We start from the raw sequence: 23,452 nt of genomic DNA, 5'->3' as shown, positions 1-23,452 counted from the left end.
CAAAACCCAGTAATATAACCCAGTGCCCTGGGTCACAAACACAAAGGGGTTTTTTAGCCCCTGTGCTGAGCCCCACGTGGTTCTCCCAAGTCCAAAGCAAAAGGAGGTAAAAAACCTGTTAAGGCAGATGATGGTTGCAGTCTGGTGAAGAATGATGGTTGCAGTCTGGTCGAGAGTGGTGGTCTCCTCCTGTCTAGGTTCTGGTCCTCCTCTGAATCTGATGGGTGCTTCCCTAGGTCCCAACCCCCAAGATTATATCCCCTCAGGTTCAGCTGGCACTGCCCAGTACCTCCCCCAGCGCAGGGAGTTCCACAATGAGTAATCTCACTCTGTGAGTCATGGGGTATTTGGAATCATTGATGGCCCAGTAGCGGACGTAACACCTCAGGCTGGGTGTGAAGATGCTAATGACTTGCTGAAAGGGAGTTATCACAGCTCTTATCTCACAGGTGTCTTTTAACACCCAACTCACATCCTGAGGGGTCAGGTGTGCCCTGGGCAGCTACTGCAAATGGTCCATTGTTAACAGTTAATGGGAAATGAATAGAGTGTGTAGAATACACAGCTTTGGCCACATCCACACAGTGATAAACTGGTCCCACCTGCTGAACTAGGACACATGGCCACCGACACTTGCACCTCTTGTTAGTTTTTGACATGAATCCAGAGCTGCTAAATAACTGTGCTGAAAAGTGAGTTAGCTTAATCCTAAGAAAACTGAATATCAGGTCATGAAGCTGTGCAATGTATACACCACTCACTTATGTCATCAGAGAATAATAGAATCATAGAATAGTTTGGGTAGGAGGGGACCTTAAAGATCATCTAGTTCCACCTCCCTGCCATGGGCATCTCCCGCTAGACCAGGTTGCTCAAAGCCCCATCCAGCCTGGCCTTGAACACTTCCAGGAATGGGGCATCCACTTCTTTAGGCAACCTGTTCCACCCTCACAGTAAAGGATTTCTTCATAATATCTAATCTAAACCTTTCCTCCTTGTTCTATCACTAAACATCCTTGTAAAAAGTCCCTCTCCTCACTCTCATCCTCACAAGCCTGCACCCAGAGCAGTTCAAAGTGCCTGAGTCTTTTTTTTTCTGTCATAATCAATGTCAAGTTTGAAAGCAGAGATGGCAATGATTGTGTCTTTTCATGGAGGTCTTCTGGAAAGGATTAAAAAGTGTAAGCACTGGTCTGTAGTGCAGATGCTAAGGTAAGTTGTAGGCATAGTAGACCAATTTGTAAAGCTCAAGCTGGAAAAAGGTTACTTTCATGGGTAACCTTAAATGTCAGTGTAAACAAAATTTTCATGAGATCTTTTGTGAAGGAGCTCAAACTAGTTTACCAATGAATGGCTATTTTGTAATGCTTCATAAATATTCTATTTCATCCCAGACTGTTAATTACAAGGACCTATTTTCTCACCTCAAGTCTTTTCTCCACACTTGCATTTCTGCTATTCTTCCTCTGTTTTTTCTTCAGTGGTTGGGATGTGCCATATGAATGTGATACACTGGATGAATGTGTTATAAAGTGCCATGGTATGCAGCATTAATGTAGAGAGTATTTTTTCAGGAAAACCCACTAAAATGTAGTTGCATGTTTCCAGGAGCTGACTGGAAAGCTGTTAATGCTCATAACTTTCAGCTCATGTCATATGAACAGAGGCCACATTCATTCTCTGTCATTCAGATTTAGAGCAGGATTTCAAACAGAGCTGACACAAATGGCCTTTGAATTACACATTCTGCTGGTTTTTTTGTCCAAATGCCCAATTTCAAGACAGACTGCTTTTCTGGAAACAAAGAGATAAGTGTGTTAGAACATATGCTTTTAAAGCTAAGTAATGGAGACAGAGCAATGCAATTATACTGTGGTCAGTAACTGTCTTTTCATTTGTAATTTGAAGGAAACATATAGAGTCCTTTCAGTCTAATAGATTGAATTTATGACTCACTTGTAAAGAAAAGAAGACGTGCTTGCACTTACTTCCAGTTGGTAGGAAGAATTACAACAACAATCTACATTTCAAGTTTGAAGCTTTCCTAAGTTTAAAATAACATTACCTATTTTCGAATTCCTTTAATAGAGTCACTATATCTAAAGAAGATAAATAGTTTTCATTTACAAAATTTGTTAAGACTTTGGGACCTAATGGAGACCTAAAAACAGGATCTTGCATCTAATGAGTGTCCGACAAACCTTTCAACAGAGAGGCTTGCATATATCCAGGAAATATCCTTCCCAGACAAACGCCACTGAGGAGGCACCTGGTTGAAACTATCCAGTTGTAATTAATGAGAACAGAAATATATCTGAATTCCTATCTGCAGTTTGGGTGCCTGGTATACACAGCTTCAGATGCAGGAGTGCTTCTCTGACCACAGGCACCCATCTGTTGGGTCATATCTTCTTCCTTTGACAGAACCTGTCCTTCTGTATGGTCATGGAACTGCAGGACAGCAAACAAGAGGAAGCACTCGTTATTCCTGCATTTAGGGCAGTCAGTGAGGAATAGAAGGAGACCAAGGAGTTTCAGTTATGAAAAAAGTAGTCCTGACTGAAGAACCAGATGAATGTCCTGACCACAAGGTATCTCCTGTGTAGGTGCTCTGATTCTTGACAGATTACTTGGCTGTGCAAAGACTGACATTCAGCACAGGGACTGCCAAAATCCAGCCCTTTATTCCTGCCAAGCTATTTTGTAGTCTGTCAAATATAGGTAACAGATACAGGTTTCATTCCCCTCAAGATGAGGAGGGAATTGAACTGTGTTTCAGAATTCCTTGCTGAATAGCAAAATCAATAGGATTTTAAAATATGTAATACAGCATTATACATATTATATCTATTATAATTTATGTCTTGTATAGTATTTAGAATACTATAAAAAAAATGTTACCTCTTCCATGGCTCTCCATGAAAGTGGCCATAACCCTTGTACTTCGGTGCGTATTTGTCATCCTGAGAACTTGCATGTGTCAGGTCTCCTGAAGCTTCCCTAGAATTTATTTAGCTGCCACCTATAATTGGATCACAGCAAATTTTTAATGGAAAACAACTATCTTGTTTTCCAAAAGACTGAATTTAAATAGAATTAGAGAAGCTCATGTTCAGACATGTATCCTATGGCCCAAAATGTAGATGGGAAATCTATAACAGCAACTAATGGAACTAGATGATGGATACACAGATATTTATAACAATTCCCTAAAAGCTGTCTTCTCCCCAAGTTCAATGTCATGTACTGGAAGTAGCATCTTCTGGTATTATCCAGTTTCATACCAGCACACAAACCCTTTATATCTCCTGTTACCAAATAACAATCTCTATGAAAACTGCTGTCTAAGTTTAGACACTTTTCCAGTCATGCTAATGTATTTTTCTGATAATATATAGCAACCGAGAATATTATTTAGCCTGTTATTCAATTCTCTTAAATTTTGTATCCTTGAATAACATGGAACTCATACATAGTTTTGTCATTTTAATACCATTTGCTTCTTATGATCTACACAGCTTATGTTTTTCTGAGGGAAAACAGTGGATGAGCAAAACCCCTTTAAATCTTAAAACAATGTTTCTGAAGCGATTTTTATAATTTCCCAAACCTATCGAGATGTGCTTACAAATAAGAAAAATATGACATTTTTCCATTTATTAACTGTATACTATGCATAATGAATATAATGTTTATGAATGAGTACTCTCTTTGTTCTCATATTTGCCGTTTATGGCTGTCTGACAGCCAGCAACTGTGCCTTCTGAGCACAAATCCTTCGGGAAATCACTTTTAGTACAGTCAGTCAGTGGTATTCTGCCAGCCCTTCAACTGAGGGTTTACATCCAAGTTCAAAATGATCCACATCATTCTACTATTCTTCATTTTGAAAAGCACTATGGCAGGAATGATGTGGCTGTTGCAGAGAGAAAACTTTTGTCAGAGTATGATGGTATGTGCATATGTATGTATAGATAGATATAGATATATACACCAGAATATAGGTATAGTTTATGGCTTATCAGTATATACTGAAAATATTTCAGTGTACTCCTGGGAAATACATATTCTAAACAAATGTATAGTACTGGAATTACCTAAGGAAGCATTGCTTCATATTTAAGTGAAATACCTATGTTCTTAATAGCAAAAAAATTATATTTATGGGCTTGGGACTAACACATTATAAAATATTGATAATTTGAGGGCCAATTATACATCTTCTAGGTATTTGTTTGGGGTAAATGACTGTACTGATGGAAGATATCTACCTATCTATATATTCATAATTACTATATACCCTTTAATGTTTACTTATGTTATATGGCGTCCCATAACACCACTTACGGAATTCTGGCTTCTACTTCCCCCTGATTCTTTCTGAAGGCTTTCCTTTATCCCTTCCATTCCCCATTGATAATATGTTTCCTTTTGCACTTGAAGTATTTGCTATGGTTAAACTGTGTAATAAGACAGAGAGAAAGCTGGAAACTGAAGTTGTAGATTCTTATGGTTGTATGACTAAAACTTATGAAAGAAACGTAGAAAGATATATAGAAGCCAGTCAGGGTAAAAGGATTTGCTAAATAATTGCTTAATTATATTTGTAATACTAATGCTTACATGCTAATTGCCTAAAAATATCATTTAACTAACTGCAATACAGTCATTTTTATTTGCACTCATTTTGCAAATCAAAAGCCCAGCCATTCAGGAGAGAATAAATTACATAACAACATAAGAGTGCAGTTATGATTCAATGTTTGCAAGGCATCTCTGTGCCCTGACTAGTGAGATGTTTCTACTGCAATGTAATTTCAGGAGTCCTGGCATTAATTTGCTAGATACAAATTTGCATTCATATATTTTACTGCACTCAGGTTAAATAAGAACACCATCAAGTACTTCTTTTGGAAGCTTTAAAGAACTTCTTTTCACCGATGGACTCAAATGTGTAAAAAAGCGTAGTTTAGCAGGATTGGATGACACAGGACATCACATTTAATCACCTTTTCAGAAGCATTTCTAACTTTAATATGTGAAAAAACTCTTAGCACAGGCTTGTGTACTACATCACACTTGGTCATCTTTTAAGCAGTGATTTTACCTGTAAATATAAATTCTAAAGTGAAAGGAATTTTCCAAGCATGGTCTATTTTCTCTGTCTTGTGCTACAAGCATTTTGTGTACATCCATATTCTTGCAAAATCTTGTTAATTGCAAAAGTTATTTTACAAACCTGCAGGGCATAGGTTTCATTTTATGCATGGATAGTATGACCTTAGGAGATAGATTTACTCTGCTGATTAGATCATCCTTCTTTCCGTAATTCTGAGTCTGAAAAGGGGCTCTGTCCTGCTCTTGTTGAAGATGTTTATCTCCTGAGGTGGGAGGGACGTTTAGTGACCAGTGAAAATAGGGGCTCATGTCTCTGAGTGAGCCTCAGTCCACGTGGATGTGTTGACAGTCAGAGCTGCCCTCCTAAGCACCTAAAGCATGTTTCCTGTTTCAAAGGACTGCTGGCCTCTGAAACCAGAGATAGATAGATAGATAGATAGATAGATAGATAGATAGATAGATAGATAGATAGATAGATAGATAGATCAGTAAAGGCAGGAGATTAAATCCATGTGCTAGTATGAGTGGCCTTTTTGCCAGGTAAGCTCCCCGTGAGAGCACATGCCAGGCATCTGCCCACTGTCATAAATGACTTTCACTTACACTGATCATGTGGCGGATGTTCTTCTTAAAGCCTCAGTTTTTCAGAGATGTCACTTAATACATTAAAATCAATAGGAGTTGTTTCTGCAGTTGTATGTGGAATGGTCATTTAAGTATCTTCCATGTCTGCTTATGTCAGTAGTGCGAAGAGCAAAGTTGTAATGATTTCTGCACCTACACTGTTAAACTGGGTCCCTGACAATGTCAGATTGCTCAGTGAGTTTGCTAAAGTGACCTTGTCATCAGTGATTACAGCATATTCCACCAGAGCGCAAGCCACCGTGAAAACTTCATTAATGATTGTTGCAGTTATAGACACCTTGCAGATGACCACCTGAAGCCCCGTTTGTAAGGCTATGATTGTGCTGTCACTGATCTCAAATGTAATATTGAGTTGAGCAGATCATCCCTTACATTATCTTTCACTACATAACTATCTGCATTTATATTAAGGGAGCTGGGGAGGAGGCAGGAAAGAGGAGACATCCACCATAAGGATGTGCGTGTGGCAAACACTGGAAAAAGAAATGAAAGCATTTCCTGGTAACAGTAATTATTCCAAGATACCTGGCACATGTGCACTTTCCCCTCTCAGTCTGTGTGTGCATTTGTGATACTTCAGTTGTGCGGTCTCTGATGACAGTATGGCACAGCCACTGCACTAATGAATCACAAGAGAGGAAGGGGATGATCTGCTTATCAGCAAAGCCTCTTCACTTGAGTTCTTCCTTTCATGAAGAACACATGGACACTATAAACAGCAGGTACTGAAGAACTACAGTTACTTGAAATCTTTCTATTCTTCTGCATATTACATAAATAATTGCTTAAGATATATGAAAGAAAGGTATGGAAAATTTCAACCTGGAAGAAAATTTTGTGAAACTACTCATAATGAAAATACTAACCACATTTTTTTACAACAGTGATGCAAATGGTGTTATTATATGATATTAAAGTTTTATAATACATTATTTTATAATGTTATTAATTTTAAAAAGATAGCCATGTGGGAAACATCTGTGATCTGCCAGATTCAATCACATTCAGTGGGGCCTTGGCCATTTTTAATTACCTGGAGAGTCAGCACATCATAAAATTAAGGTCATCACAGAGACCTCTTTTGAATTAGCTCTGCTTACCACTCTTCATCACAACTGTCAGTCTTGAAAGAAGCTTCTGTTTTAATCATATCTCAGTCTGATCTTTAGTCTTCAACAACTCTGCATTGAATGACAGTGGGCAAACAGGCAAAAATATCTCAATATTTAAGATGGGTGGAGAACGAGTAAACAAATATGTTTTAATAATCATATCTTCTGTTTTTGAATATGTTATAAATGTTGTCTGAAATTGCTTTTCAAAGTAGCATTAAAACTGGGAACTCTTGTTTTTTTAAGAGAACATGTAACTGCATTTGTCCTAGAACTTTAAACACTTCTTTTATGTTGCTTACATTAAAGAAAAAAATATTAACCAAAACCTTGGGAACTGGAAACATCTGTTATTCAAATCTGGCTTTGTAGTTGTGCTTGTGCACAGGGTTCCCCCCTAAGCCATAAGCAGTGTTAGTGCCTGCTGTGCTTATGCTAAACAATTCCCTTGAATGTGGAACCTCATAACTGAGCTCTACTGGAATCATCTGTTGCCATGCATTTCAGATTTACAGCATAAATATGGAACAAACTTGAAGCACAGGCTATAGGAAAGGAAAATATGTGAAGAGCACACCAGCTGACATCTTCAAGAGCAGCAGATACTCCCAACATTTAAGATTGACACAAAAAGGAACAGAGTGCCTCAGGGTTCTGCCCTTGATCGTTATCCTTGATAATTTTTGGCATAAGACAAAATAAGCTAAAAAACCCAATAGATTTATTTATTTAAAACCAATCATCCTTCTGATACATATGGAGTGTGGCTAAACACTGAAAACATAAAAAACCCCTCATCTGCATGTGGCTAACATTTTTGCTTATCCTAAATGATTTCTTCATTGTTCATGCATGTGATTTAGTTGATACTTCAGTACACACTTCTGGTTACTATTCAGCTATTACATATTTAGGCTTCTTTCATACAGCTGTGTCCAAACCTAGAGGACCCCTGTGTGCCCAGAATAAGCAGATTCATCTCAGATACCCATCTAGATTTAGAATACTCCTCTCTCAGCAAGCAAAAACATTTGTTCATTCATTCACTGAAGTGGGAAGGGATCCTCCCACATGCCATCCCCTCAGATATATTTGCAGAGAGACTAATATACCAGAAGCATAGCCCAAGGGATTTAAAACTGCTTGGGCAAGTTGTTCAGGTGGAATTGATTCAACTCATTTTGACATCTAGATGTAGATGCCTATACTGCATCTCATCAACTCTTGGTGGAAGGCAACAGATACTGTTACAGCATTTTACAGAGACATCTAAAAAAGATCGGATTAATCAAGCTCTAGCAGTGCCTGTTTCTCTATATTAATTTTGAATGGTGCACAGGGGACCTCCTTACTATAAGCAACTGCATTTTTTTTTTGGAGGAATTGTGCATTTACCAACTTCTTGGTGTTTGGTTAAGGTCTGAAGAAATGAAAGTTCATAATAAGAAAAAAGTCCATGTACTGTGCTGGGAAATGTTCAAATTGCAGACTAAAGCTTTTCCACTTTTAACTTAGTATTTCATAAATTAATCTAAATTGCTAATCATAGTTTGTATAACCTTGTAACTAGGATTAGAAAATGCTGCCAATTACCTTGCTCATTTGTTATCAAGCACAAGGTAATGAGTCCTTTGAGGCTAAGAATTAGCTTGAAGGCCCTGGCCATGCTAGAACATTATCATTTCAGAAGAGTCATCACCATCATATTTACCTGAAAGAAGTGTCTTTTCTTTCTTAGTTGGTAAAAATCCATAGTTGTCTTATATTCACTAAAAACTTTGAAATTTTCAAAATACAGTCTTAATATTTTCATTGCTATCAAGTTTCTGAATCTCTGCTTTTTTCCAAACCTTTTGCACCTTCTGCATCAAATTCAGACTTCTTTTTTATACTAATCTCGATAATTGTTCATCAGTCTACTGTGCTTGTATTCACATTTATATTTATTATCTTTTGCAGTTGTTCCATTGACTCCAGCAATTTTTGTTCTGAGTATTTTTCTGATTTTCTATTCTACTCTGCACAACTGACTTCCAAAGTCTGCCTGTAACTGACTTATTTCTTAAAGCTTACAAATGTTCAAATATGTATGAGGAAAATAGCATAATGTCTCTTTTCTTCCAGTCTTGGGTCATCAGATTGCCCCCTTTCCTGGGTCCTTCATCTCTAATGTTGGGATATGTAGAATTTAGCCACCACAATTGAGCAGTAGAGCAAGTAACAGACTTAATTCCATATCCAAGCTCCATATAAACTTGTAATAAGTCCATGGACAAAATTATTTAAATATACAAATAAATAAGGATAAATTTATTAATTTATCTATGGTAAAATGAATTTACCGTAGAATATGATGAATTATTTTATTTTCATACAATGATTGTCTAATGTAAAATGCACAGTCTAAGAACCCATTACTGCAGGGGCTCAATATTCTCTAAGATCATTATAGATTGTTTTAGCTTTCAGAAATGCATTCCTTGTAGATTGCTTAGTTGAGCCTAGTCAGTATTTCTGATCTGACTTCTTGGTTTCTCCATTCCATGGTTTTATCATTTCACTGTGACTCCCCTGCATTCCAGCCAAGCACAGTAAGCCCAGCTGTGTCAAGTATCATGAAAACTCCTCCCCAAGAGTTGGCAGAAAGGGAAATACAGAAGTGGTTCATTGGTCTTTTTTTTCCTCTCCACAGATGAGAACTCAACCCCGAAGTGGTTGAGGAAGGAAGTGTCCTAGCCCTTACCAACACAGACATAAACTTAAAAGAAAGGACCCTACAGCAATGTTATACATGCCATACAAAAATCTTGTACTGCTATTAGCAGTAACTTGCTAGTGCTTCACACTGTAGGCCTGTCTGTATATATAGGTATGTAAATATCAAGAACCTTTTCGTCCAAAGAAAGACTACCAGAAAAAGTAGAGCCTACTACATTACTGTGTATTTATTTCAGAGTAAGTCTGCTGTTACTGAAGTATTTGGCATGTTTCAGTGCATTACAATGTGCATTTCTGTCTATTTTCAGTGGTCAGAGATATTACAAGCTGTCAGCAAAGCCCAGTACCTTTTGAGACTTTCCCAACTGATCAGAAATAAAATTATGAACCCTCCAAAATTACATCTTCATTAACGCATTTAAGCAATAAGCAGAAGAATCAAGAAAAAAAGGTGACTTTTAAAATCAAATTACAACAAATTCCTCCATTATTTTAAGTTCTTTAAATTGTAACATAGGACCACTGAAGATTTTTTAAAAAGCTTCAGAATTCCTGGAAAAATGGGGTGCTTTATGAACAGCCACTTATTCCAGCCAAATAATTTTTCTCTAATGGAGTTCCTGTGTATGTACACTTGCCTCTAAACAGACATCCTTGCAGTATGTTTCTCTGAATTCAGTTTTACCCTAGTTGCTTTTTTATGAAGTTAGACAACTTTTCTGTATTTCCACAAGAGACTGGGGATGTTTTTAATTGCTGGCAAAAAACTTAGGTTTGGAGAGTTACTAATTTTCCTGTAAATTATTCTGCAATAAAAGAGGCAGAGTCACTTGGGAGAAAAACAATAAAGGTTGTCGTTTTTTTTAATTTAGTACAATTGTTAATATGTTTTGATTCATTAAAAATATACTGGTTTGCATACTACATTTTATTGTGGCATAAGTAATAGATTGACTTAGGATTCATTGTAAGGGAGCTGTAGATATTGACATTAGTCTTACTGAAACGGAGTATGTGTCCTAGTGCAATCAAATCCCAGAGGCAATAACCCTTGGAAAATGATTTCTTTGAACTAAACTAAAAAAACTGGGATGATGTAATATAACCATTGACCAACTAATGGGCTTGACAAGGAAAAATGGATGCAGTTTTTCAGTCAATTTTTTTCATTAAGTTTCATTTATTTTAACTCAGTGAAGCTCAGAATATTAAAGTGAATGAAAGAAATATGGAAGAGTGTCATCTAGGTAGGAAGAAATTATTCCACCTTTAAATTAAGGAATTCAGAATGTGTGATGCAAAATGGGACATTTTTGAAAGAAAAATCAGTCAGCATTTGAAAGATTTGAAGATACATCAAATCAGAATTTTATGCCAAGGCTTGACTAAGTAACTGCTATATTTTCATTAATGTACAGAAACTGATCGGGGAAGAAGAATTAATGAGTCAGGAGTATTTTCTATTTTTTGACATTCAGAAAGAGCTATCACAGTTTACTGTTGAATACTGATACTTCCATGTCCTTATGATATACACACTCACCGGAACATGCTGTGAAACTCATTTTTCCTCTTTGCAAGAAGATGTAATTTTAGGAGCCATTCCTGTGAAAATGCTCTTACAAAACAAAACAGAAATGAAGCATATATCGAGACTGAGATCTCAGTCCTGTTGTTTTGTCCTTCTTTGCCTTTGAACCTTCTGGCAGGCAACCAAAAAGCCACAAGGCAGAACACCAAGATCCTCAGCTTTGGGTAATCATATTCTTCTTGCTATATCGCTCCTCACCCTCACTGGCCTGACCTCAAAACAACAAGCTGCTGGGAGATAAGTGCATATGGGTGGGAATTGGAAGTTGGCATCAGTCTCTGCCTGCTGCTCACTATCCAGCTCCAGAGCTCCAGCTTAGTTTTGCTCAGCTTTATGTCAACAGGAATCCAGCTTCCTCATAAAGAGAGGATATGGTTTGAAATTGGGTATACTGGACCATAAATAAATGCTGACAATCACTTTTTCTTGTGTAACTAGTGCATGCTCTGTCTAGAGTTTACTCTCTTACAATGTCTAGCTTCATTGCTGGGGAACTAGATTGCTTTCAGACTAATCAAAAAGTCAATATACTCCTTTTGCCTTTTAAAGGTTAACATGCATTCAAAAAGCAGGGCTGAAAGCAGACACCTACAGAGAACCAAAACCAATTAAGCCCACAAAATCCTCTAGTTTGCTCTTTTGACTTTCAAAACATTAGTTCCTTGACAGGTTAAAGATTTTCTTTTTTCTCCTTTTTTCCTCATGTGTTGGAGTTTTTTTCCCCTTAATTTCTTACATTTTCTATTCTTCCTCTACTCCATGACCTTCAGTCACTGGCTAATTTAATTTCTGTTCCCCTTTCAGCTTTCCAAAGTCAGACTTGAACTCTGGAGTAGGTGATCATAGCAAGACTTCTTTTTCCATGCAGAGGCATATGAGGGTTTCTTCTTAACAATGTGAAAAAGATGTTTTGGCTATAGAATCACAAAATAGTTTAGGCTGGAAGGGACCTTAAAGATCATCTGGTTCCAACACCTGTGCCATGGGCAGGGACACCTTCCAGTAAATCAGGTTGTTCAGGGCCCCATCCAACCTGGTCTTAAATGTCTCCAGGGCTGGAGCATCCACAACTTCTCTGGGCAACTTGTCCCAGTGTCTCACCATCCTCATAGCAAAAAACTTCTTAATAATATCTATTATAAACCTACTCTCTTTCAGTTTAAAACCATTGCCCCTTATTCTATCATTACATGCCCTTGTAAAAAGATAAGCTTAGTACTGTAAGTGCACATGCACAGGCAGAGTTGCCCAGTGCTTACTTTCAGAGGAACACAGGCTTGCAGGATCAGATCTTCAGTGCCATAACTGGCAGCCTTATTGAACTCACTGTCATGGCTTTATTTGGCCTTGGAGCAGTTTAGTCAAAGTACCTTGTTTCTTAAAAATGTTTTTTAAGTCTGAGAAGTCATGGAGGTTGTTTACTGAGACATGGGTCAAACAGATGTCTACTCAAAGAAGGAGAGTGGGAGACAGCCTTATGAGGTCATCAGGTTTGAGTTTAGCACCTTCATAGAAGTTCGAGGAAAACAATATGGAAACACATACCAGTGAAGCAAGTACCATTATTCCAGCTCCAGCTCTCCTATGTTACAATTCCTGTATCTCCTCTTTTTTTCTTAGTATTCTTCTATCTGTCCTCTAATACTGTGTTTCCCATGCATGCTTCCATATCAATGCCTAGGAACCACTGTGAAGCAGCATCTTCAGTCCTTCAAAGACTAAATGGCAGAAAAAACGGGAGTAGTATCTTTCACCAACTTCTGCCTCCTCATATTACGTTTTTCAAAAATCAAACTTTTTATATATGTATTTGTCCCTTTTCCATGAATCCTTTTATTTTAATTATACTAAAGCATTATGAGAGGAAGACTGAGTATATTAGAGAAGTGGGAGTGATAGATTAATATAGTTGATGAAATATAATAATTATCAAATTTTTCATTTACTGATACAAGAACAAATTCAACTCAAATACTTAATACACCAGACACTGCAATTCTTTACCTTACTTTTAGCAATTTCATGCCAGGTTTACATTTCATGAAATCTTGTCTGTATGGTAAAATTGATCAGGCCCTTTTAACTGAAAAGCAAGGAGTCAAAAAAAAATAAAGCAGTTAGCTGTATGAATGTATGGGCACACAAGTTGTTGGATGCACCACTGTTTTAGTAGAGGCAGTCTACCTGTTCATTCCAGTTACAGTAACCCCTGGTCTGCCTCAGATGGGTGCTGGGAAGAATGCATACAGGTGGGGAACTTCTAAGGTCTGACCAAGGAATTCTCTCCCCATTGAATTCAACTCATGAGCTGGAAAGGTTGAAAAGTGGCCTGAAGCAAGGAATAAACAATTCCCCAAATTCACAAGAGCAAGCTGGATCCTCTCTCATGCTCTAAGAATCAAGCAACTGCAAATTGCAGTAGGAAACTTGGGCGCAGTGCTAGAACCAGCTTTCTAGTGCCTTATGGTACTTACAAGATCGGGTATCCTTCCATCTCCTGCAAGAACAGGATGAAAAAAAGAGATCAGAATTCTTGAAACATGCACAGGCAGTATCAGCTGCTTCTGTACACAACTGCAGCAGGCTGTCACTGTCCTCACATCCTCCCTAAGAGCCAACTGAGCAATTTCTGGTGATCTCGTCTCCCCATGAGTTAACAACATGCTTATAGGAAAAGGAGTATCTCTCCAAGCCTTTAGATTATTGGGGTAGTTTCAGATCCAGAGCCTGGATGCTGCTGAGGTTCTCTCAGAAGGCTTTTTACCCAATCCTTCATTAATTATTCTGCACACTTCACCAGATTTCCCTTGCAGCCAGCCAAGAAAATATAGTCAACTACTGGAACTATCTTAGCAACAAGTAAGAAGATAGCAGTAATCTGATGCTTTAGTTGCAATGGACTATAGCGGAGCAATATCCAGCAGATGACAGAGCTATAAAACATTAGCAGAGACCACCTATTCCCTCACCCTCCCTGCCTTTCATTAGCTGACACTGCAGTTTTTCTGGCTGCAGGGATCAGGGTCAAGGAAAGCAAGGCAAAATACCTACTCTGCAAGTAGGCCTAGGTATGGCTTGCATTGCTTTACAGTCCATGGATATGTCTACTTGAGTGTCTTAATTCAAATCAGAAATGTGTTTTTGAGGGAAATCTCCCAATTGCCTGAACTCTCCACATTTTGTTTCTCAGCAGTGGAATTTGGGGTACATGAACAGTGACATTTGGATTAAATTAACTTGAAAGCTATGATCTCTTGAAGAATACCTAATGTGCTCCAACCTTTCTGGGAATCTAGTTGGCAAGATCAGGCAAAGGTAGTCCACAGTACTCCTCAGGACACATATAATGGGGTGTCAGGTTCTTGGCGTCATATGTTGTGCTGCCTCAATCAATTTCTCTAACACCACACCACTTGCTAATTGACCCCTGGCAGCTACCACAGTACCTAGAAGCTACTCCTAAGTACCAAATGCATCTTCCTGAATGACATATAGGCTGTGACAGATGTCTCATTTAGGACAGCACATTACATAGATTAATTCCTCTAGATTATAAAGATCATTCACTTCTTCCTGTTAAATGTAATTTATGAGTCTGTAATTCAAAAAATATAAAGTGACTGGTAACAATATATTCCTTCATCATTCTAATGCACAAATTCAAACAAACATTGTAAAATGACCAAAAACTCTAAGACAATGAATTTCTGCCCTCTTAGTCTCCAAGAACCCTGCACCATTTGCAAACAAACCAAATCCTCATTTTGTCAAGACTTTTGAGGAATGCATATCAATGTGGGGACCGAGAAGGGACACTCAAAGTCAAGGTTCAACTCAGTCACACTATGTTTACACTAGATGCCTGTTTCCCTTTTAGTACATCTGGAACTTCAGACACTGAACCTTTGAAAGCTCTATGAAGAAATACATCATTAGTGTTATCGACTGTTGCCTTTGCTAAAATCTCACACATAATAGTTCCACTTCACTGTTTCACTAGAGTTTCTATTGCCAGGAAGCTCCAATGACTTGCTTAGTTAGGAAACTCCACCCTTAGTTAATCCAGAAATAGGACCTGTATAAACAGCAGAAATTTAGGATCATAATCAACATAGCAAATGTAATTCTGCCATGTAATTTAAATTGTATGTAAGTCATACCATAAGTCTGTAAATGCTTCTGAAGTCTGTAGGCTTCTCGCCAGCATTAGTTTTGGTAGAAAGTAAGAAGTATTTCTCTGGTGTTTGATTGCTTTTCAACCTCCAGATCTGATATACTCCCAAAGATCTGTCCCAGTCTGCTGTCATGTGATATTCAATAGAGTTTAAAAACTTTATACCTACATTTAGATTGCTTATGTAGATTAAATACTTTAAAAAAGAACATGAGCTAATTCAGTATTTACAGCTTTTTGATAACTTCAACTATGGCAAAGTTATATTCAACTACCTTGACAGTGACTTAGGAAAAAAACAACAAATTTTAAAGATTGAAAATATAAACTTTGTTTAATTTTTCATTATATAATGCATACAAATGTGCATTGAAAAATATTCCCATGAATAAGACCACCCATGTAAATTACTCAGGGAGAAACTGATTTTCCATTTGGTAGAAATATAAATCCAGAAATCTAAATCAAAAAGTCATACAAAAGTTGTTAAATCCCAAACACTGCTTAGTAAAGATTACTGATATATTAGTTGTCTGCTGCAGAACAGATGCATACTTGTGCCCTTGTACTCAGCATGATCATGACAGAAGTTTGTTCCATCGCATGGGATAAGGCATCAAACTATTTCATAGATATGGTCCCAATGATGAAGTTATCCATTGTTAGGATTTTAAATCTGGAGTTTAAACTAATTGAAGGTGACTAACCTAGATGTCAGGGAGAGGCAGATCATAGAAACATAAAGCCATGAAATGGTTTGGGTTGGAAGGGACCTTTGAAGATCACAGGAGATAGAATCTTCTGCTACCTCTGACCAGCACTGATAAGCCAATATTGCTTGAGTTATTTGCAGATTTGGGGATACAAAAATGATGTTTAGTGACTGTGCTCAGACATAATGGTTTTAGGTTTTAAGATATCAGCTGGATTTAGCTTCTTCAGAATTCAGACATACAACTGAACTTTCTCACAAGCACAAACTGACTTCTTTTAAATTGTAGTTTTAATAAAGTAACAGGAAAAAAAGGAAGAAATAGTCTCAGTAATTTAAACCCATCAGACAGCTACATGGAGGTTGTGTGTAGAATTATTTCATTCCTTTAGCAGTCGAACTCTGGACTCACTATGTGCTGCATACCTAGTAAAGACCTGCTCCTTCCCCTTGCTCAGACTGGCAGCTGTGGAGCCAAGACAGCACTATTGGAAGCGCGTGTGCATACGTGTGTGAGCACATACATACACACACACACACCCTCCTCTACCATTTCTAGAAAACACAGTGGGTGAGAACACTGCAGACCTGGTAACAGGGATGTGCATCTGCATTCTGCAGTATGGGTGAAACCTACAATATTTGATACGTGTCCATGGAATGTTCTGAATAGGAAAGGTAACACTGATGTAAAGTCAACAGAGACCATCAGTTGACTGACTTTCCCTACTCTTCATATTCACCTGTTGGAATTTTATATGGTATTTCACCTAAAAAGCAAGCCATATGCTGAACTGCCTATGTAAATTAGTGCTGTAGCCTTAAGAACTAATTAATGAAATCAGAAATGGCTGCTGCCGACTTTCTCAGCAGATGTGCATGGTCAGCCAATTATAAGAAGCTTAGTAATATAAACAACATTGTTAGCCAATAATCAGTGCCAAAGTGTCAGCACCTGCGGAAGGTTACAGTCTTAAAGATGTATATTAGTGTGTGAGCGTATGAATAAAGTGGCCTGTTGCTGCTAACTTCTGTGAAGTCGTCTCAGCAGGTCGCAAACCCGTCTCCCACGGTTACATTCACCTGTTTGATATTGGCTGATAGTGTAAACTCCATCAGGAAGGGTTTGAACCAATATTCAGGTTCAAATCTTAGTAGGTATCAGTTCTGATCCTGTAGTGCTCCCAGTGCTTCCTGTGAAGCAGTTCTAGGGAACAGTCACAAGAAACAATATAATCGCTAGGTTGTCGCTGAGGTTGAGCTTTTTCTTTCCTTCTCATAATTTTTATGTGCGCTTCTATCCCTGATACTTACTATGGAAATTTTACCAAATTCTGAGGAAACAAAGCCTTATCTCTTGGGAAAATAAAAAGCATTAATCCTGCAGATGACCTGATGAATTACTCAGCTAATGCAGTACCTTCCTGCCATCTTGTGGCACTGCAGGTTTTGCAACTCTCTGTTCATCACATTGTATAATTTTTATTTCAAATTAAATTGATGGTTTTAAAGTTTCAGATGTCATTTAGTTAATCAACACACAAACATGCAGACTGAAATCTTGGTCCAACTAGTAGCAGTGTTAAAACTCCTGTTGATTAAAAAACTTCTAGATTTCACTAATTTTATTAATTCAATGTGTTACTATGTCAAAAATGAAAATAAATTCAAACTAAATTATGAAGAAATGGATTTCAGTTTTAAAGACTAAATTACTGTTATGCTGAAATAATCTATGTATTTCTGAAATAATACCTTGCATTTGTATTATTAATTAATCTATATTTTTTATTTGGGAAGCTTTGGTGGGTTTTGAAATAGCTACCTCCTTTTTCAAGTCTGCCTTAAAAAAAAAGAAGCTGCATCTTTTATATGACTTCAGGCAAGAACCTCCAAGGACTTGTTCAAAGTTTACTTATTTTTCAAAAATAGAGGAACATGTGAGATTGTGCTTCTGTCTGATTTCCTGCTCCTGATTTCAGGCTGGAATCACCAACTCGATCTTTGAGCATGGATGCACCAAGAGGAATTAATATTAAAGCACAAGCTGGGAATATTGAAGCTCTTTCCCAGATGGATATCAAACTACACAGCAGTGATGGTGTGGTGAGTACAAGCCCTTTTGTTTCCATACCTATTGTTGTTCTTCCTGTCTGGATACAACTAATAACTTCGAGTCTTTTTTTTCTGTTAATTTAATTCCTCAGGATTCAGGCAACAGGATATTAAAATTAATAGTGTGAATAATAAGACTTTTATTTATGTGAATAATACTAACAATTGACATTATCTTGTATTAGCTTAGAGAAATGCTTTCTAATAAAATTTGGATAGCACTTAGCTCCCCATTATCATAGTGATCCCCAGGCACCCCAGTGGGGATTTCTGGCCCAGAAATAAACACTCAGCCCCAGAGTGGCTAAATTAAGGAGCAAAGCTCTTCAGACATTACTGGGAGCTGCCCTGTCAGCAACAGCATGCAACATTCAATAGCCTATTTATCCCCTGTGTGAGGCTGTACCATGCCATTTCTTTCACAGAAGAACTACAGACCAGCCCATGTCCATCCTTCACCAGCTGGCTTGGCAATGAGGCTTCAGCACTCAGGCCAGGACAGACCTGGAGCCAGCAGCAATGCTTATATTCTGCTATTCAGTATACGGACAGGGACCCCCTCTCCTATTTTAGAATCATTGAATGGGTTGTATTGGAAGAGACCTTAAACATCATCTAGTTCCAACCTCCCCACCATGTGGGCAGGGACACCTTCCTCTAGACCAGGTTGCTCAGAGACCCATCCAGTCTGCCCTTGAACACTTTCAGTGATCCACAACTTCTCTGTGCAAACTCTTCCAGTGCCTTGCTGCTGTAAGAAATTCTTTTCTACATCTAATCTAAAGCTACCTTCTTTCACTTTAAAACCAGTATCCCTGACCAAAAGACCCCCTCCCTGACTTTAGTGTAGGCCCCCTTTAAGTGCTGGAAGGCTGCTATGAGGTCTCCCTGGAGCCTTCTCCAGACTAAATAACTCCAACTCTCTCAGCCTTTCCTCACAGGAGAGATGCTCCATCCCACTGAGCATCTCTGGAGTCACGTCAACAGGTCCATCTTTTTCTTATGTTGAGGACCGCAGAACTGGACAAAACACCCATTGGGGTCTCACAAGGGCAGAATAGAGGGGGAGAATCACCTCCCTAGACTGGCTGGCCACACTGCTTTTGATGCAGCCCAGAATGGGACTGACTTTCTGGGCCTCAAGTGCACATTACTGGCCCATACACAGTTTTTCATCCATCAATACCGCTATGTCTTTCTCCTCAGGGCTTCTGTCAATCCGTTCATCTCCCAGCTTGTATCCATGTTTGGGATTGCCCCAGTCCCAGTGCAGGACCTTGCACGTGACCTTGTTGAACTTCATGAGGTCTCTGCTAACGAAGAGAGTGGGTACCAGCTTATCCCTCTCTTGTTCCAGTGTCCTCCAAGAGCCTAGGTCTCAGAGCAGCTTTGTATATAACAAGTCTGGTTAGAGGCGAGTCTTAAACCTCTGCCTAGATAAATCCAACTTGTTTCATGACACGTCATTTCTTTATTATCTCTAACAAGCCCATTTGTCCTGCTTTTTCCCACGCAGCTTTTGCTCGATGCTGAAACTGTGCGACTGCCCAAACTACCTGAGGGTGCAAGGGGTGGAGCCGGTATTTCTCAGGGGCTCTATGAAATCTGCGTGTGTCCAGATGGAAAGCTCTACTTGTCAGTGGCTGGCGTGGGCTCCACCTGCCAAGAATACAGCCGTGTCTGCCAATGAGGCACCAGAAAAGGCTGCACAGCCCCTTGTGCATCTGAGTTTTATATTACTGCTAAAAAGCATTACTAAAACACATTTTTCAGATTTAAAAAAAAAAGTACTTTAATTTAGGAAACTAATTTGTATCTACAATTTTGGACTACAGGGTGTAAGGGGAAGAAGAGCACAAATGACATTTCAGCTTCAGAAGAATGACTTGAATCAAATTCTATGTTCTGTCAGTAACACTTTGAAAACAGCCTTATGGAGAGCATAAAGAAATAAATTAATATGTTTCCTTGCTGAACTATTAATCAGTTCAGATGATTATGTCATTGTTCATATTTCTGAGATCCGTGGGGTTTTTCTCTCACTACATGTAAACACTTACTGTATTAGTGGGGGAAATTAGTCTGAGGGAACTACTTGAACTATTTGCTAAGACAGAGCATTATTTGGAGAATTCAGAAAGTGCCAGCAAATGGTCTATGCAATTTTGTTCTTGCAATAACACAAGATACAAAAATGTAGTATTTCTAAAAGTTCTGTGTAAAAGGTGTTAATTTGCTAATAGCTTTCTATTTTAATTTGGAAACATATTTGCTGATTTGCTTATTACTGATATTCATATAAAAATAACTAATAGGAAAAGCTCCAGAAGTCATTAATACCTCCCTGTGTCTCAAATCTGTTCACTATACAACAGAGAAATAGGTTAGTAAGTTTTATAATAGCAATAGTTTGTTCTACTGCCTGTACTGTCATATTCATTTAAATCATTTTTTATTTTAGGACACGCTAATTCAACAAGGCAATTTGTTCTGCTAGCTGGACTACTAAAAATTTAAAAAATGTGGTTTCAGAATGTTTTGGGCAGTGGGAAAAAACCCTTTTATGTAGCCCACAGGTTTCAATTAAGAGGAGTATTTTATTTCCATCTACAGCTGTTGACTCATATTTCTGATCCTGTCACGGTGGGACTCCATGAAAAATGAAGAGTTAAACTGTTCTTTATTAATTTTTACATGAGGACTTTGGATACAAAATAAGTGCTCACCAGAGTTGACAAACCATTTATTAACCTTGTAAAGAAACACAACTGCAGACCTGTTCCCCTGTACAGTGTTGCACTGAACACAAATAAATTGTTTGCACACCTCTGGGTAGCAAGATTTGTATTTAATAGTCTGTTGTTTAAACCTCATGGGCTTTTAATTCCTTTGATGCTGTTTTCTATATACTTGATAGTATTATTACCCAGGAAGGAGCTGCTATCACATAGTGCCTTGGTGTCTATTTTCAGAAGAATTTTAACCCATAGTTGTTAGTAAACGACAGAATGTTCACCCTTTGGAAAAATAATCACCATCTTTAAAAGAGAAGAATAGGAACAAAAGAATAACTAACTTTTTTTAAACTTGGTACCTCAACTCTCATGAACAAGGGAAGAAAACTAACACTCAGATAAGATCCCTGGTACACACAAAAGCCTGAATTAAGAAACAGTCCCCTATAAACAGTATCCACCATTATTGTGGTAAAGCCCTGGACAGTTCTTGCTTCAAGAGCTGCCTTTGCAGTTTATCTAATGAGTCTGATGTACAAAACTGAAACTGCCCTTCAGCACCAGGGCTGAGCCCGCAGCAATCAATGCAAGCTGGAAGAGCTTCAGTAGAGCAAGTAGGAAATGCTTAAGCTGAGCTTAAGCAAGTGAAGCAAGGTCTCGTGTTATTTGGAAAGTGCTCCAATTGAAAATATATTCCCTAGGGGAGAAGTAGGAAGCCACACATCTTCCACATCTGAAAATCCCTTGGCATAGACTCACTCCTACCTTCAGGAACAAGTCCAAGGCTGTTCTCCACAAAGAGAGGAATGTGTATATCTCTACAACAGTATCCCTTGACTATATCTGTCTCTAAAACACTCAGCTGGGGCAGAGTTTAACAGAAACCTGTCTTTAACATTTCTTCAGTTTAGATGGTTCCAGCTCCATGCATAAGCTTTTAGAAACCAAATTATGAGCAGACTTAGCTTATTCTTTGGATAGAATGTATGACTATTAAAATAAAGGTCAGCAAATATTTGGATGTGCCCGTGATACCTAAAAACTGCTGCTACAAAAAGTAGCTTTGAGGGCTGTAATGTAGCGGTCTCTTACAGATTTAGTATTAACAGCAAAACTGGGAAGTGCTTAGAGATTTCAGCCACTGTCTAATTTCAAAGGCTTTTGAATTGTCACCCTTCCCAAGTTTCTGACACCAAGGAACATATGCCCACTTCCATGTGGTATCAAACTAATAATTCACCTAATCTAATCTCTAAGTATTAGATAGACACTGTAAATTAGTTCACAACTGCCTATTCTGCCGGCAATGGAAGCACATAATTTTAAGTTATACTTAAGTTATATTTTAAGCTTTTCTTTTGGAGACACATTTTCAAATGGGATTTGTTAGTTAATACAGAGCAAGGGATTGAACCCAGGCTTTCCCTGTATCAGAAGAATAGAAAGCCTTATCTCTAAACTTCTGGCTGTTTGGAAGCCATTTATGTTGCAACTTCTTATGCTGAAGTTGTGCTGTTTTAGTCAACATTTTTACAGAACTGAGGTTTACAGCTAGGAAAATCAGGGTGTTGCCCTGACTGGTATTATGGCTCCTCATTTAGGCATTGCCATCACTACTGCCTTCCTTGTAGAGATAAACCTTCTGGAATTGCCTCAGTTCGCAGGTGGATTCTGAGTAGTAACAAAAAATAAACAGGTCTACTGTACCCTCAGTGCTGCCATCACCCAAATCATCAACTTGCCCCTTTTCATTGCTTCAAGTTCATTTCTCTTTTCATTATTCTACAACATCAAGATCAGAAGTATTGTTGCAGTATAGAAGCTATGCACATTTTTTAAAGCATAGATGACAACATCTTGTCACTGAAGAACTTTTCTTGGATTTTTTTTTGTTTCAGATGTGGTGAAATCAGGTGATGCTACAATCTGAATTGTTATTAATCTCAATATAGTTCATACATCACTAAATTATCATTTCTGCTATCTCCACATGGATGTCTTTCCTGCTCTCTTTAATACTTCAAAATTAATGTTTTTACATGAATCAAACTACAGTAAGTAGTTACAGATTAACAGAAAATCATGGCACAGGGCAATAAGAGTATGCAGTTCTCTAGTTTATTTGCAAAAGTATTGTCCAAATCAAGAAAAGAAAAAAATCACTACCAGCATAGTGAGCTGTACTTTTTGCATATTTACTGCCTCAAAATAATTATTTACAGCATTTCCTGTAACTGGTTGCAATTGTTACACTGTGGAAAAATGATAGTAAAATTTAACTGGAGATTGCCCAAACATGACTCTTTTTGTTTCCTTTTCACAGTGCTTTAGTGTTTACATTTGTTTATCTTTATATAGCTTTATGCAAAAGGAAATCTCAAGAATTGAAAACTGAGCTCTTGAATAAACTTTATACGTTTTGAAAAGTCTGCTTCTTCTTTTGTGTTTGAATGAAACACAGCTTAAAGGAATGTTTTCATTTTTGAACAGAATTATTTTCCCAAGACTCTAAGAATATCATAAACACCATAT

At 37.9% G+C, this 23,452-nt stretch overlaps 1 protein-coding gene across 3 annotated transcripts in view; it reads left to right on the top strand.

The window, feature by feature from the left end:
• SGCG (sarcoglycan gamma) overlaps nucleotides 1–23,310 on the top strand; it is a 125,568-nt gene extending 102,258 nt beyond the window's left edge. For all 3 annotated transcript variants that reach the window (XM_071553955.1, XM_071553966.1, XM_071553975.1), the window contains 2 exons: nucleotides 18,053–18,176; nucleotides 19,702–23,310. In XM_071553955.1, the coding sequence (XP_071410056.1) occupies nucleotides 18,053–18,176; nucleotides 19,702–19,875 (298 nt within the window). In that variant the 3' untranslated portion in view covers nucleotides 19,876–23,310. The remainder of the gene's footprint in view (nucleotides 1–18,052; nucleotides 18,177–19,701) is intronic.
• The last annotated feature ends 142 nt before the right edge of the window (nucleotides 23,311–23,452 follow it).

This window comes from Pithys albifrons, chromosome 1 (assembly GCF_047495875.1).
Source record: "Pithys albifrons albifrons isolate INPA30051 chromosome 1, PitAlb_v1, whole genome shotgun sequence".
In the NCBI taxonomy this organism is placed as follows: Eukaryota; Metazoa; Chordata; class Aves; order Passeriformes; family Thamnophilidae; genus Pithys; species Pithys albifrons.
The sequence above is the reverse complement of the archived record's forward strand: the minus strand, read 5'-3'. Positions and strand labels throughout refer to the sequence as shown.